This window comes from Pagrus pagrus, assembly GCF_965226575.1.
Source record: "Pagrus pagrus genome assembly, chromosome: 6".
Taxonomy (NCBI): Eukaryota; Metazoa; Chordata; class Actinopteri; order Spariformes; family Sparidae; genus Pagrus; species Pagrus pagrus.
The window spans coordinates 12763978-12780328 of record NC_140190.1 but is presented as its reverse complement, the minus strand read 5'-3'; the positions used below and the strand labels follow the sequence as shown (position 1 = coordinate 12780328).

The 16351-nt window shown below is 39.3% G+C and overlaps 2 protein-coding genes across 3 annotated transcripts; both read left to right on the top strand.

Moving 5' to 3' along the window:
* Nucleotides 1-229: 229 nt before the first annotated feature.
* Nucleotides 230-5735, top strand: npl (N-acetylneuraminate pyruvate lyase (dihydrodipicolinate synthase)). 2 transcript variants are annotated; one of them, XM_084356113.1, is made up of 12 exons: nt 230-332; nt 594-679; nt 900-973; nt 2832-2919; nt 3036-3093; nt 3462-3537; nt 3720-3812; nt 3912-4057; nt 4176-4222; nt 4317-4401; nt 4490-4529; nt 4637-5735. In XM_084356113.1, the coding sequence occupies exons 2-12, from the start codon at nt 600-602 to the stop codon at nt 4780-4782; spliced, it is 933 nt and encodes a 310-aa protein (XP_084212239.1). In that variant the 5' UTR covers nt 230-332; nt 594-599; the 3' UTR covers nt 4783-5735. The 2 variants fall into 2 exon arrangements, with proteins under 2 accessions (XP_084212239.1, XP_084212240.1); XM_084356114.1 differs by having other exon boundaries at nt 232-332; nt 598-679.
* Nucleotides 5736-8690: 2955 nt separating this feature from the next.
* sec22bb (SEC22 homolog B, vesicle trafficking protein b) lies at nt 8691-14740 on the top strand. Its single transcript, XM_084356115.1, has 5 exons — nt 8691-8893; nt 11063-11172; nt 11347-11507; nt 12707-12853; nt 13014-14740. The coding sequence occupies exons 1-5, from the start codon at nt 8819-8821 to the stop codon at nt 13166-13168; spliced, it is 648 nt and encodes a 215-aa protein (XP_084212241.1). The 5' UTR covers nt 8691-8818; the 3' UTR covers nt 13169-14740.
* Nucleotides 14741-16351: the final 1611 nt, after the last annotated feature.

The following is a 16351-nucleotide window of genomic DNA, read 5'->3' as shown; positions in this document are numbered from 1 at the left end:
TTTTGAAAAATAATAGAAATAACACAATAGCCCAGGTAATTATCAAGGTGATCTAATATAATTCTTAAATGCTACAGTTTTATCACTAGTAGTTTGTTTGCCATAGATTATAAGCCCCCTAAATACGCCTCAAAGAAACAACAGAAAAGTCTACGTGTATCCCCCCGACTTTTATTCATTAACTACATTTCCCATGTAGCTTTGCGGCGTCAGCTGACGGTTGGGTATGCTTCACATGACATCCTTTACCATCGTTCAGTAGACAAGTTATAACCAGTAACCCGTTCCCCCACAAATATCATTGACATTCAGGAGGAAAGCCGATCTCACAGGTAGGAACTTAAAATATTTATCAATAAATTTCGACGGTAAATTTGAATTTATTCTTCATAAATAGAGCGCTGTATCCTCAACCATGTCTTACATTTCTGTATAGCCTACTGTGTATCCTGTAAAGTGCATTATACAATACATTTTGACTTTTGACAACAGGATAGTGTGCGTAAAAAGGTTTCTTCATGTATGTCTTTTTCTTTCTTTCTTTCTTTCTTTCTTTCTTTCTTTCTTACATATCCGACTTGTCTTATTGTCAGGTAGTAATGTCAGTCATGGCTCCTGTTGCTGCTGAAAAGCTGACAGGTCTGGTTGCAGCCACATTCACTCCATTCACAGCTGAAGGGTAAGCAGTCTGTTTTTTCCAAGAGTGGAAGTACAGTATGTGTGTGATGTGTGCGTGTGCTCATTCAGTCCCTCTGTGAAAAGTAAATAAAAACAAGGAATGAGTATGAGAACATATCTGATAACTGTGGCCGTTATGTAGATCTAGAGTATGACAGCATGTTTGGTGCTCTTTTTTGCCAAATGTGTTGGCCTATATTCTTCACATTTTTCCATAACAGTGAACTCAACCTATCAGAGATTGGACCTTATATTGACTACTTGACAGAGAAGCAAGGTGTAAAAAACATATTTGGTAAGTTTACAAGTGGATTCCTTCGCCGATATCTGTCGTTGTCTGTGTTCCCATCTGAATCAGACCTGATATTGCATGTTGGTTTGTAGACATAGTTAATGTGCGTCATTTAACATTAACCCCCTGTACTGGTTAAAAAGTTGCTGAATCAGATTGCCATAAAATGTAGTCACTTAGTAGTAAATGTAGTACACTTAGTAACAACAAACCGTATAAAATGTAATCTGTTAATGCCCAACCCTCAAGAGTAGAGAACTGCTTCATAGTGTATGAGTCACATCATAATTTTGTAATCAGCTTTTTGCTGACACCCACATTTGAAGTCTAAGCTCAGTTCCATCACTTATTATTTAAAAGGTGCAGTAGTAAGAATTGGCCACCTCTTGAATTCACACTCCAAACCAGTAGGGGGCAGCATACCACCAAAGCAACAACTGACTGCACGGCTTACTGTGCTAACTAGCTACAAGCAGCTACGGTTAGTGAGAAGACAGGACAGGCCGGGGCTAGCTGGTTAGCATGCTATCTTGAGTAGATATCTCTGCGACACAATACATAGACGTCTTTGATATGATGTCAAAACTCTTTATTTCTTCATATTCTTCTGCTAATTTTAGTTATTTCTTGATCTTTTTAAGCAAATATTCTTAAATATTGCACCTTTTTAATACCAAATCTACCATTTTACAAAAAATAATCCCAATCACATTATAGCCCCATAATCTTATGTAAAGGTGCCATGTGTAGTAATGTTTACATGTTACTCACCAAAACGTTGTGTCCTAGAGGCATGACAAACATAAAAACTCAGTAAAAACTCAACTGGTTTTGAATCTGTAGTGTATTCACACTGAAAAGAGACAAAATAAAGTTTACTTAAAACGAGACCTGCATAACAATCACTTTAACTGTAATGATAACTAATAATAATGATATTTTTTTCAATTGATCCTTTTGTCTATATATGTGTGAAAATGGTGACAAATATACATTGTATTTTGCCAAAGCCCATTGTGATGTCTTCAAATGTCTTGTGTTGTCCAACAAGCAGTCCAAAACCCCAAAGATATTAAGTTTACTATTATATATATAAAAGTCAAGCATGAAATGTTCCCATTTGAAAACTCAAACAATCATCTATTATCAAAATATTGCATTTTCCTGAAAATGGAAAACTTTTAAGGTATTTGCCCATTACACTTTTGATTTGTTCTCACAGGTTGATCTGACTTTTCAGACAAAATAGGAACATATTGTTTTGTCTCAAGGTTTTGGTTTATATCAATCTGTTCCACATTAACAACTGTCCTTGGAACAGAAACACAGAGAAAGATTAGACAAAGAAGGTAAAGATGTAAAGTCTGTCCTTTTCTCTACAATGATCAAGACTGGCCGTCTTTTCCTGTCTGTCAAAAGTGATTACTGCTTTATTTTACACATTTCTCAAACCCAGCCAATCATCATAGTTTGTGCCAAGCTTCTTACTGTGTTAGCGGCCCATTTTCATGCAAGTCTCTGGAAGCTATCTGTGCGACCTTGCCCAGCAGAGTATGTCTGTGCCTCATCATGTTTTTATGTCCTACCTCATCTCACAGTCATTGTCTGCGTTACTGCTCATCAAACAATGAAATTGTCCATGTCTATGAACAGGCCCCACCAAAGGTTTCTTTCATATTTTCTTTTTGCAAAAAATGTAACCACTTTTCATGGCTGAGGGTCTGGTGTTGCCAGGTTGGCTGAGCCTGGCTATGTAGGTTGGGTTATTCTTTTATGTATATGTATCAATATATGTCTGTTGGTTTCTTTGTTTTTTGTGCATTTCGTATGACACACTGTAATGCTTCATATTTGCTTACAGTGAACGGCACCACCGGAGAGGGTATGTCTCTCAGCGTTGCAGAGAGGAGGATCCTAGCCGAGGAGTGGTGTAAGGAAGCCCGGGGCAAGTAAGTAATCACACAGCCTGTTTTGTCTGTAGATGTGTCCTTATGTTGAGTTGAGGAGAAAAAGTTGACAGGTTTTGTAACTTCTTTTGTTTGCATGTGTGTGCGATTCTCTTCAGAATGGATCAGGTGATTGTGCATGTCGGCTGCATGAGTCTGAAAGATTCCCAAGAACTGGTGAGTTGCTGCCTTGATGTCATCTGTAATTATGTGAACATTAATTAAAACACATGACTCACCAGAGGACCAGAAGGTGAGTTTCACAATGAAAGATTACAGGCTATAAATTAGGCGTCTTGCAATGAATCAGGTTTATTTTCAGGAACTGTTTAATGACGCAGGTTTAAATAAGTCGACCCTAACCTACCACGGAAACTTATTCAGAAGTTTCTTCAGATATTGCCTTCTCTAGCTCCAATTAATCCTCAAATCAAAGTTCTGTTGCAATTTTTTTAGAAGAACATGTCAACTTAAATTATATACGTTTCCACATTGACACTTTTGCATTTTCAAGTTCTTCCTCACAATGTTTGTCTTTCCTCCAGGCTAGCCATGCAGAAGAGATCAAGGCTGATGCGATAGCAGTCATTGCCCCTTCCTTCTTTAAGCCCAAAAATGCAGGTGTGCAGTGGTTTCAGTGGGAAAACCATTTACTCAAATGTTTTTTAAATTTAATTATATGCACACTGAATATGCACGGCACTTCACATCCACTTACACATTTCATTCACACAAGCTCGGTTGTAAGTCGGATGTCTGTAATGTTCATTTTCCACTTCCTTTTCCCTCTCACCCTGACGCAGGTGTGTTGAGGATGTACCTCCAAGAAGTGGCTTCAGTTGCCCCAGCTCTGCCCTTCTATTATTATCATATTCCTGCAATCACCGGTGTCAACGGTCAGTGCCACTGATGGTTGATTTTGTGTTTTGCAGTCGTATACAATTCAGACGTCATGTTGGATGTCAGATCATCTTTACTGAATGTTTTTTCTCCAGTGCTGGTGAGAGATATGCTTGAAGATATTGAGAAGCTCATTCCCTCCTTTCGAGGCGTGAAGTTCAGTGGGAGTGACCTGATGGACTTTGGCCAGTGTGTCAGCTACAGTCCGCCTCATTGGTCGTTCCTCTACGGCATGGATGAGGTCAGCATTTTCTAGTCTGCTTTAGTCCATCTGTTTTGCACTATAGTTGCTTATATTGCAAGATGAAGTGACCTTTAGACAAAGAGTCTAAAGCAAACTTTCTTTCCTTTTTCTGTAGCAACTGCTCGCAGCTCTGGCTATGGGCTGCCACGGAGCAGTTGGCAGGTCAGTGTGCAGATCTGCATAATTCCTTGTCTCCTTTCACTGTCTGTTAAACAGACATTTACATGTAAATTATTTTTCATTACTCCGCCTGCAGCACATATAACTACATCGGATGTCATATCAACAAGCTAATTTCACTATTTGAGAAAGGCGACCTTGTCCAGGCCAGGAAAATACAGGTACTGTCCATCTACCCGTCCTCGAGTTTTCTTTAATATTTTGCATCAATTTTGGTTCCTGACACGTTTTTCTAATTTCCACAAACAGTTCAAGATGCAAGAGCTTCTCGGTTATGCCATGAAACTTGGTGAGTGTCGTGAAGCTCTTCTACCAAATCATATATGAGATAAACATATGCTGTCATGCTATAGCAGACTTTCTCTACCTTTGAAACTGCTTTATTTTCATCGACAGGCTTTGATCTGGGAGTGAACAAGCAGCTGATGAATGAGGTGTCAGGCTTGAGTCTGGGGCCTCCTCGACTCCCCGTGATGCCGTGTCCTTGTGCTCATGCTCAGTCCATCGCAGAGAAATATCGCAGCATTTTCCCTGAATGCTGATATGTTCACACTAGATTGAACCCTTAAAATCCTCCTCCCTGTTAACAATGATTCAGACGCACAGATGGATCCAGTTACTGTATGTGAATCATGTTATACTACTAAACCAGCTATTTTCAGTCAGGTGTTTACACTTTGCTCCTAAGTGGCCTTGCACAAAGAGTTCCTGGTGCATAAGTTAGGACTGAGTATACCTGCAAATATATATACATGCAAATCCTAAATACATTTTGAATTATACAGCAGTTTTACCTTTTAACAAGTACTGTATATGTTCTATTGATTATACTTGAATATTTTAATGGGCATTCACATCCTCAGTCAACCCTTCCCTTAGCTGAGGAAAAACAATATTGTGTTAACTGTTGTTTTAATCTCAGTGTTTATTACGTCATTAAATGTAAAAAAAAATCTCACTTCTGTTGCCGGGGGGAACATGACACTATTGTTTTCGTTACATTTATGGAACAGGGGACTGTCCCAAATCAGCAGTATTATCTTACTACCCTGTACTTTGTAAGATCATGGCTGCATGTCATGTTAGGAGTTGTTTGTCGAATGTTTTGCCTCCGTCCATACCTGCCAACCGTATCTTTTCTACCTTGAAAATCACAGTTCTATGAAAAACCCTGACCTTAAGATGACTCCATCAGTGGGAGGATGGCGGAGACAGAGGGGGCGTTAATGTGAAAGCTGTTACAAGTGTTTGACCCTCAAAAAGGAAAAACGTCATTAGACGTGAGCAAGAAAGGAAATGAGATTCAGCCCTGATTTTGAGTTAGAATGCACAAGTTGTTCATTAAGTGTAAACTTTCTGAATGGGATATACAAGGGAAATATACTGTGTAATTAAGAATCTGTCATTTGTATTGTTATAACAAATAATTGCTACTTTCTTACTAATAAATGCTGTGACCCACTTGTTGATTCAAGCGATTCATGTCTCGTTCTCGTGTTCTGTCCTTGAAAAGTTTGTGAGTCGGAAGGCTAGATTATGTCGAAGACCTGCACAAACATGCAGTGGAGTGTGTGTGTGTCTGTGTCTGTGTGTGTCAGACGGTGCACATTTTTCCCATGCCAGTGAGTGTCATGGTATTATGTGCTTGAATCCTGTTTCAAGGCTGAGGTTTTTTAGTTTGAGGAACCTTCGAGAAATCTTAGGTAATAACATGTTCGCACTTCCTGGACAATATGAGTTTGCATATTACCTCAAACTCTGCCAGTTATTGACAAACGTTATTTGATTAACTAACTAATTCATCTTAAATCTTGATTAAACTGAGACTTGTTTTAAATTCTGTTGGACCCAAAGTCTGTTTGAACGCCTTTTAATTTTAGACATGTCCTCTTCCTAATCTGCATGTAGCTGCTGCTGCTCCAATTACGGCCCTAACTAACATATTTGTAAGTGAAGTTTTGCATTATAGTGACTGCATTAAATACATCTGCGTCTCTGTTCACAAATAGGCAGTTAATTCACAGAAACAGCATGTAAACAGATAGCAGAAAGAAGAGCACCACACACACGCTAGCGCCTCTCCTTTGTGAAAAGCTGTGCCAACCACTATGACAGACACAACCGCTTACCGTCTCACTTCCATTTTACACTTGTTACTCATCCTTGACATGTTCGAGCCATTTTTGTTATGGGTTGATGCAAAATTTTGTAATACAACGTTTGGATACAAAACCAGTTGAGTGAGTAGTTGATTGACAGTTTGCAGCAGCCTTCACCTCAGGCTGAATTGATATTACCTTTGATAGCCCTGTGTGTGTGTGTGTGTGTGTGTGTGTGTGTGTGTGTGTGTGTGTGTGTGTTAAAGGTGAAAAAACTGCTCAACCTTATCTTACTATACAAATGTTAGGAAACATCAGCGTATATAGTATGTGTCAAGTAACGCTCATTATAGTGACAATGGTATATTGTAATTTCACAGAAAATGCCAGGGTACCTTACAAGGAACAGTGTTTTTATGAGCCACATCCATCCCCATAGTAGAGGTTAGAGCAGTTTGTCTCCTGTCAAACTTAAAGCACTTTTAACTATTCTTTCTATCCATGTTATCCATGGAGCCTTCTCATACCCCTCTGTACCTCTGTTTCACATTGTTCTGGTGTCCTTTCCATCCCTCCTCTTCTCATCCTCAGCTGCCTTTGGAGACACTTTCCTTTGCATTTCACCTCAAACACCAAAATAGGTTAGAATTATCTAGTATGTGGATAAGAAAAACTAATCTAATATAGTACAACCTCACAAAAAAAAAGCTAGTTTTGTGTTAAATACCCATAGATGAAGGGATACACTCTTCGGGTCTTTTATCTCAATCCTCTCAGCTCATGCCGAGCCATAAAATGTCAGGCGGGCAGCAGACATGCCGTGTGGCAGGAGGCGCCGGGGGTCACTTGGTGTGTGTCTGACGTGTCGGGGCTGCAGACTGTGACAGTGACTCCCTGTGGATGCGCCACCTGACTCACTCACAAGCCACAAGACTGAGAGGTCGACAAAGGTCTGGAGAACTGGTTCTTTGTCTCTGCATCTCTCACGACCATAGTTCAGAGGAGGAGACTGTCACAATGGTGGCAAAGTATCAGCCTATAGTTGCTGCTGTCTCACAGTTTGGTGCAGACTTAGTTGTGTATTAGTTTCATTGTTTATTATATGTGTGCATGTGTTTGGAGAAGAGTTGCAAGGCATTACGGGACAAATAATTGAACAGAAACTAACATAATTTGCTTGGATAAAATAAGTTCAGTACCATAAGAAGAGGTGAAACTCTTCCTTGATGTTGTGTGTAATGCCTGTCTTACTAAGACTCTTGCCAAGTGAGCAATGCTGCCCCCTGCTGCTAGATAAAGTGACTCCTTTACATAGAGAAAGCCTGAACTACAAATACAGTATATCTACGACTAATTTGATCTTTGGTTGCTCCACCTTGTACATGACAATAAAGAGTTGGAGGTGCAAGAGTGACACATTCTGTGCAATGAGCAAAATGGAAATAGAAAAGGTTTCCTGGAAACAGGTCTGGCTTTGCATTCACAATGAAACTGTGAGAATTTAGTATGTTTTGTTTTTGTTATTATATTTTTATCTGACACCAATAAAAAGGCAAGACTTTCATATCAAGGCTTCCCGATACCCCTGAATAAAAATCGAAGAACTAATTAAAAACCATCTGTACACTCACTCACTTAACCACATTTTAACTGGAGGAAGGCCATGAGATGCAACTGGACCACCAGGAAAAAACACTTTTTTATTTATTGATAATGACTATTAATCAGTAGATAAAGAACAATAAAAAAAATGTTTTTTCCTGGTGGTCCAGTTGCATCTCATGGCCTTCCTCCAGTGGATGGAAACAAGAGATGAGATGTGGTTGAAAGCCTCCGATTGATTGATTGATTGATTGATTGATTGATTGATTGATTGATTGATTGATTGGTTGGTTGGTTGATTTTCATGATTAATTGATTAATCATTAAGTGACAAGATGTTGAAAACTACTCATGTTAATTTTCCCACAGCAAAAATGACTTTTTATTTTGTCTAACCAACAGTACTAGATCCAAAGGCTCTTCATTTACTATCAAAAATGACAAAGAAAATAAGTAAATTCTTACATTTAAGAAGCTGGAACCAACAAACGTTTGACATTTTCCTTGAAAAATGACTACAACCAATTAATCGACTATCATAACAGTTGAATTTTCTTTCCATAGCGTTTCATTAAAGGCTACATAATAATTCCACATGATGTCTATCGTAATAATGCACTAGGAAATGAACTAAAGCACGAAAAGTAACACAAACATTTCCATTTTGCAAGTAACGCGGAACTGCCGTTTGTGCTAACTCAGTTCCGCTCAGCGAGAGGACGGAAATATTTAACTGTGACGCACAAAGCTCTAGCGTTTCCGGCCAGCTCAGCGCATCAGCTCTGTGGTGTTGTCAGTTCACAGCCTGTCAAACACTGCTCCCAGGTACCTGTAACACTTCTTGGGCAGCGGACAAACCCCCGGACATCGCGGAGAGATGGTGCTGCTGACGATGATCGCTCGGCTGGCTGACGGGCTGCCGTTAGCCGCCTCGATGCAGGAGGACGAGCAGGTTAAAACATTTAGCTATTTGTGCCTCTGTGGTCGCTAGCTGTTATCAGTGCGGGCTGTAAATGCGTCCAAGTTGTTCAAACGCTGCAGTGACACGTTAGCTTACACGAAGTCCTGCTGTGGGCCTGTCTACCTGTACACAGAGCCAGTCGTTATTTACACAAGATGACTGAGTCACTCCTATTCAGCCTGTCAGGAACAGGCTTCCTGTGTTTTAACTCTGACCTTATTCAGGTCCTGTGCCTACTTATTCGAGCTATGTACGACGTCACCATTAATTTTAGCGACAGCGTTTTAGTTAAAAAACTGTTTAGTTATGTCGTCTATAACCTGATAAATCTGCAGCCCTCAGTCAGACATGTCTTTATGTTGCAGCATCAAAATATGCCCTTTATAAGGTTTGATCCAGAAATAAGTCGCCTGATTATAAAAATAAATTAAATTTTATATTAGAGCCTGACTGGTATATATTTTAGATTTTAGCTTCTCATATAGATATCTGTATTTATGTATATAGGCTGATTACTAATAGGAAATTGTACAGAAAAATTTGTCAAAGATATGATTGTTACATAATTTGTCCACCAGAGGTCAATGACATGTTTATTTTTCAACTGTGAAATGTTCTGCTCTGTAAATATTGTGCTGTCATTTTTAAAAAAAAAAAATTTTAACAATCAAACGTAGTTGCTTCTTGGCAAAAATGTCTTTATATGTTTTTAAAAAATGAATACAGACAGATGTATTGTAGATATCGATATCGGCCTCCAGTATCTTGTTTTTCTCAACACAATCGGCCAGAATGAATGTTGGCGTTGTATGTTTCTGCAAACCAAAGAAGCTTTTTTAGGTCTTCATTTTGCATCTTTACATTTCGTTCGGTAAAGATCATGTTTTGGCTTAAAATACCTGTTTGTTTGTTTTTTCACCACAAAGACAGCCGGAGATGTCCTGATTTCTCATCAAAAATACACGTTGTTGTCGCAACAAACACAGCTAGAGATGTCCTGACTTCTCATCAAAAATATCAGTATTTTGTCGAAAATTTTCCCACGGTCTCCAAAATTTCCAGTGGTTTCACACGTACAAATGTTGAAACACAGCCTCTCCCTGCAGTCACTAGTTCTCACCTGTAACTGCACCACTGTCCACTTGACCTCCTGAAATGAAAGTCAGGACACATATTGCAGAAATGTTAATATGGTACGTAGCCTATGACACGTGTGCACAAATCTGAACGTATCAGTGGTTTGCAGAAACGTTCACTACCAACATCTCATCCTGCCGCCTGGCTGGTTTTTCTTTAGGTGAAGGTATTGCCAGGCCCACAGAGACGATGCTGACTGTATTAAGTCAGATTGAACACGTGATTTATTGTTAAATTTCTATCAACTGTTTTGTATGTAAGATTTATTCTGGTGCGACAACTCAGCTTAACTTGCATCCCAGTGACATCACAAATGTTAGTGTTTCCCCGCTCATTACTGACTTCAACTGTTCTGTGTTGGATAGAATAGATGTTGCCTGGGACACAAACATAAACTTAACATATCAACAACTGTTAAAAATGGATGCCATTGTTTATTATGTTTGAGCATGACTGACCAGGAGTCTAACATCTTTCCCTCACTCTCTTGTTTGCTTTCAAAAAGGGAAGTGAAAAGGTTTGTTGTGCCTCTGCTCTGTGCTTCAACATCATACATGTCTCTGTGATGCTACAGTGTTGCTGTAAAGAGTCATTTGCTCGAGTCAACAACACCCCAAGAGATGAACACCTTCCATCAGCCAAACGCTGACCATAAACAATTCACCACAAACAGCTGGAGCTGCTATTTGTTCTTTTTTTCAAAGCATTTGCCTTCAGATGTAGCATCACACCACTCAGTCTGTCTGTGGTCTTTTATGCCAACTATTTATTTTCAGCACACTTTAAAGGGCAAGAAATTAACACGTCAAGGAAAAAAGCATGAGATCTGGACTGTAGGTGGTTGCTTTTTATACTTAGCATTATAGCAAAAAAACACATTCAAATTTGAACATTCGTTGAAGTCAGTCTTCCTGCAAATGCAGCACACAAAAGTCAATTTCTTGCCCCGATCAAACACCATATTTGTGTGTGAGATGTCAGTGAGTCGTGTTGTGACATGGTGTTGTGTTTCTGTCTATCTAGTTGGGTAGGGACCTTCAGCAGTATCAGAGTCAAGCCAAGCAGCTCTTCAGGAAACTCAATGAGCAGAGTCCCACACGCTGCACTTTAGAGGCTGGTTCCATGGCATTTCAGTGAGTATGACCAAGAACATGAGCTCAGCGGCATCGTTCACTTACATAAAAGTATAACTCAATCATTTCCATCATGTTTTCTTGACAGTTTGGAAGTAATTATGCAAGAGCGAAGCCCTGACTTGCATGTTTATGTTTTGATACTCATGACATTTTAATGTCCTCTCCTTGCAGCTACTTTATAGAGAAAGGAGTGTGCTACCTCGTGCTGTGCGAAGCCAGCTTTCCCAAGAAGCTGGCCTTCGCTTACCTAGAAGACCTTCAGGCAGAGTTTCATGAGCAGCATGGAAAGAAGGTCCCCACAGTGTCCCGGCCCTACTCCTTCATTGAATTTGGTAAGAAGAAGCTTGTGCAAAAATATATTTAATATAATAATAATTTTAATTTTCAAGCTTTTGGTCATATGCTTTTTTCAAGCCATGAACAGGTAGCAGTTGAATGAAGCAGTACAAAAGATCACCATTAGCCTTTATGTAAAACACTTACTGTATGTCAATCAGTTGAACTTGTGTGGCTTGCTACCTGTTAATGGCTCTAAAGCTCATACATTAAACAGACCTTTGCACAGATTTGAGTCTGTGGATGCTTTTTACCTTTTTAGTTTTACAGTTTCCAGCTCCAGCACCTTAGTTAAAGTCTGATATGGGTGAGCTGTGTTTTTTTCTCTCTCTCCCCCAAATTTAAAATTTGTGTAATACATTTTGTAGAACTCATTGGGATAATTCGTATGTAAGGTAACTTAAAAATGTCAGTCAAAACCAGGGAGGAAGGAAAGCGACAGCACAAACATAGATAACATCATGTAACGTAGATCTGCTGTAACCGACCAACACCTGAATCGTTTAATGAGGTTAGTATCAACCATGACACCAATATGGTAGATCGATGCATCACTAAAAAAAAAAAAAAAAAATGTTTCAAAGAGTGGTATTGTTTGGTCTGTTTTCAGGCTCAAAATTCTTACAAAAAAAAACAAACAGAAAAAACATGCAACACTGCCTCTGCCTCCGATGTCTTGTCGCTGTGGGCAGCATCTCACTGGCCCACCACCGTATCCCTTCTTTTCTTTGGCAGTTTTTTGGCAAATCACAACTGAGCCTTCAGGCCAATTTTGCTCCAAATTAGAAGTTTACATTTTTAAAGTTTAGACTAACTTTTCTTGTCTCCTGCTACAGTGCCATGAAAAGCAATGGCACTCGTGTCCAACCTCAGTAAGAGCGAACTTGTACGCTGCGCTGCACTAAGTGGATCTTCACCTTTGGTTTATTACAGTGTTTCCTCAGTATTCATCTAGCAATGGTGCTAAACATTTTCATCTTAACTTTAAACATAACTCAGTCCAAAACAGAAAATTACTGGCCAAAGTACCACCGCTGTATTAAAATTTCAGAGGAAGCACTGTATTACATCACTTATTTCAATGTATCAGTGAAGGGAACTTGTCAAACGGTCTACCAGGACTGTTAAAGAGCTGACAGTCATCCGCATTATTTGCCATTAACTGCTTTTATTTCTTCTGCTGCTCCTTCCCAAGACACCTACATCCAAAAAACCAAGAAGTCGTACATTGACAGCCGAGCGAGAAGGAATCTGGGCAGCATCAACACGGAGCTCCAGGACGTACAGAGGATCATGGTGGCTAACATAGAGGAGGTGCTGCAGAGAGGAGAGGCTCTCTCTGGTAAGTCATCTCAGATCTCTTCGGGTCAAACTAATGCAGTCCGTCTGTCTGAATAATATGATGCTCCTCAGATCCAATGATTTTGTCCTTTTCTGTCTCTTCTTCCTCTCTTTTTTATTCTTGCTGCTGTTCCCTTTCCCCCGGTTGCTCCACCCTGCAGCGCTGGACTCCAAGGCAAGCAACCTGTCCAGCCTGTCAAAGAAGTACAGGAGCGACGCCAAGTACCTGAACACCCGCTCCACCTATGCCAAGCTGGCAGCCGGCGGTGTCTTTTTCATCATGCTCATCGTCTATGTACGCTTCTGGTGGCTCTGAGAGAAAAAGAAAAAAAGTGAGGGAGAAGAGGAAAGAGGTATTGAAGTGGAAAATGAGCTGCACGGAGTCTGCAGACACTACGAAAAGCTGTCACCTTTGACTAAAAACAGGATCCCTGCTCTTAATGAGACTTTGCAGACGTACCACCGCCCATTTTGTTCTTGCCTGTCCATGGATGTGTGATCTGAATATAAATGATGTCATAATACATAGTTTTATTATTAACAGTTAAACAGTAATGCGCTAGTAGTTGCCCTGGAGATAGGTTAAAAGGAAATGAGTGAATGTGTGCGTGTGTGCGTGTGTGTGCTGATTGCGTTCGTTTTCAAAGGCGATTGTTGGTGATTGGTTGTGAAGTTTGGAGGAAAAATGAAGAGAAATTTCCTGTTATGTCTTCTTTTCCAAAGCTGTACTGTACTGTAACAGGACTGATTAAATCTTGTAAACTGTCTGATAATACAGAAAAGAGCAAAAAAAGCAACAAAAAAACACATAACTTTATTTATCCTGAGCACTTCATATGGGTATCTGCATTCATTAACATTATAATCACAGTAGTAATGGCTTGACGGGCCTGCACAACATACAGTAGGTACCACAGTTAAGGAATATTTGGGAGACACGGCATTCATTCTTAGGCAGGTGATTAGGCTTAGCAACAACATAGGAAAAGTAATTGAAGTAAACTGTTTGTTTTTTTTTAACTATTATTATTATTATTATTATTATTATTATTATTATTACAATTAATATTGTATGGAAGCCTTTGGAATCCCAAATTGCCATTTCACACGTGTCTAATTTATCAGATTTTTTTCCATTATGCGATGTTAGTGACCCAATAAGGGACTGTACAAAAATATCTGGGATGTGGGAGGTGTCAGGAAAAAACAGGAGGGTGATGGTTTTTTAATTTTTTTATGTTTATTGCTCAAGTGAAGGGTAGTCTGACTTTTTATTCACAGTTTATTCTAACCATCCCTTGTGAGTTTTTTTTTTTTTTTAAGGACTGTCCCTGTTTTATTTTCTTCCATCACAGACAACTAGCTATAAGTCTGAAGTATGAACAGGTTAGTATGATATACTGCCTCCTATTTGTATGAATTTGATACAATTCTTACAAATATGCTTCTTTAAGGTTTATGTTAGATTATATCTGTAATCTCAGACCTGATCTTAAATTCTGAATGCAGTTTTTTTCCAAAGGGAAGGGCCCCAAAGAAAAGTGTAAAAACTGAAACATGAGATTCAAACCCGCTCCCTACCCTCATAATTTTCGTACAGTCCCTAACTTGACCTCAACTGAGTGTGTCCACGTTCCCTTTATGCTCTCTTACACCTTGACTTTGTGGACCAGCACATTTCTGTTGGCAGGCATTCAAAAAAAAAGAAGAAAAAAACCTGTCTGGTCCTTTTTATTTTGTACAAAGTTTACATATGTAGACTCAATTTGAAAGTGAAGCTGAGAGTCACAGGTGTGTCGTTCAGCCAACGTCTGTTCGCGGCTGGAGAGGACACCTTCTCTTTTTCTGTTCTGTCTGCTATCAATGAATAAAATCATTTGCACAAAAACCGCCTCCTGTCTGTCACAGGAACTGATGATTATCAGGAGCTCAGACAATGCTTGCATTATAAAGAATGACAGAAATTCTCACTGTAGGTTCAGCCATCCATGCAGAATACACACTCAGGACTGAAGATGGACCTCAAGATCGTAATGATCCTGTTCTTAGACAATTAAAATGTAAGATAAGGTTATCGAGTGCCATTTTCTCACTTTCTTCTAACTTGCTTTCGCAACATAGAAGTTGGTGAGTTTTTTACACTGTCATGCATTGTCATTCGGTACATGTACACTGTTTGAAGTTTGACGTTGCACTCAGTGTTACGGTTACATGAACAACTTACAGGGAGAAAGAAATAGATGGACAGCTTAAATCAAGGACAACAGAGCTGAACAGAGGTAGGTTGACATTAAACTATAATGTACATACAAGTAGGTTAAAGTATAGATGCCTCATTACATATAAAGGGCAACAAAAAAGAGTTTATGTCAGGGCTGACCAAAGTGAGGCCCACGGGCCAACATAATATGATATACAATAATATGAATTGCTGTGTATACTGTTTAACTATGTATTTTTTCTAATCTGAACAGAGAGGGCACACTTTGTGCAGGAAGTCAGGAAATGAAGGGGACTTTGAATCCTAGTACTACAGAAGCCCCTGAGGGGCAAGTGGAAAAGGAACTTGGAAAGATTATCCAGGATTTCTCTGGTTCCTAAGTCAGAAACATAGAAGAGAAAAAATATTTACATCACACTTGCTTGCCGAATTTCTTCTTCTTTTTCGCCGGTTGCCCCTCAGGGCTTCCGTATGGCACCATTTCGCAAAACAGTTTGTAACAAAACAATAGGTGTTCACTATGAAGTTTCTATTTTGGCCCTGCAAGGGAAAAAGTTTGGGCACCCATGGTTTATACTGGTTGTACTGTACAGGTCAGAACTGTTCCTGTATATTGTTAATAAGAGTAGTAATAGTGCAAGTGTGCAGCGCACAAAGAGAGCTGGAATAAATATTGAATGGTTGATGAAGGCTTATAGATTACAGGATATACATTAAGTTGGTGGTTATGTACGGTGTACGCATATAAACATGACTATATACAGTATACACAGCGTGCTTAGATTGTACTTAACAATGATAATGATAGGCACATGTGTGATTTAGAAAAAAAAACATAAAAACAATATACAATACAAAATATATCATATATAAAATGTAGGTACAGTGGATGTTCGAGGAGGTGCGAGCGTGAGAGTTAACCTTAAAGACAGGTTTTCCTGTTACCGTCTTAGTAAAATGCAAAAGGCTTCCAGGAAAATTAGTCTTCATAATTAAAATGGGGAGAAACATACACCAAGAAACTCACAGTCAACCCAAACTTCTGAGAGGGAAACTCAGAAGTGACTCAGTGGGCGCTCTCGGTTGTAGTATTATCATATTATTTTTACTGATATGATGGTTTTGATGAAAATATGTCCTTTCACATCTACGAAAGGTTTCAGTGGAAAAACTTTCTGGCAGTTGGTGTCACCTCCACAGCCACCGTGTCTTTAAGTATTTTCCAGGAATACTTAAACTTTACCCTCATGCTATTTCAAGCCCGGTGATCCCACTCTT

Coding starts and splice junctions, on each gene's coding strand:
- sec22bb (XM_084356115.1), top strand. CDS start 8,819: ATGGTGCTGCTGACGATGATCGCTCGGCTGGCTGACGGGCTGCCGTTA. Junction 8,894..11,062: donor CGATGCAGGAGGACGAGCAG/GTTAAAACATTT, acceptor CTGTCTATCTAG/TTGGGTAGGGACCTTCAGCA. Junction 11,173..11,346: donor GCTGGTTCCATGGCATTTCA/GTGAGTATGACC, acceptor CTCTCCTTGCAG/CTACTTTATAGAGAAAGGAG.
- npl (XM_084356113.1), top strand. CDS start 600: ATGTCAGTCATGGCTCCTGTTGCTGCTGAAAAGCTGACAGGTCTGGTT. Junction 680..899: donor ACTCCATTCACAGCTGAAGG/GTAAGCAGTCTG, acceptor TTTCCATAACAG/TGAACTCAACCTATCAGAGA. Junction 2,920..3,035: donor TGTAAGGAAGCCCGGGGCAA/GTAAGTAATCAC, acceptor GATTCTCTTCAG/AATGGATCAGGTGATTGTGC.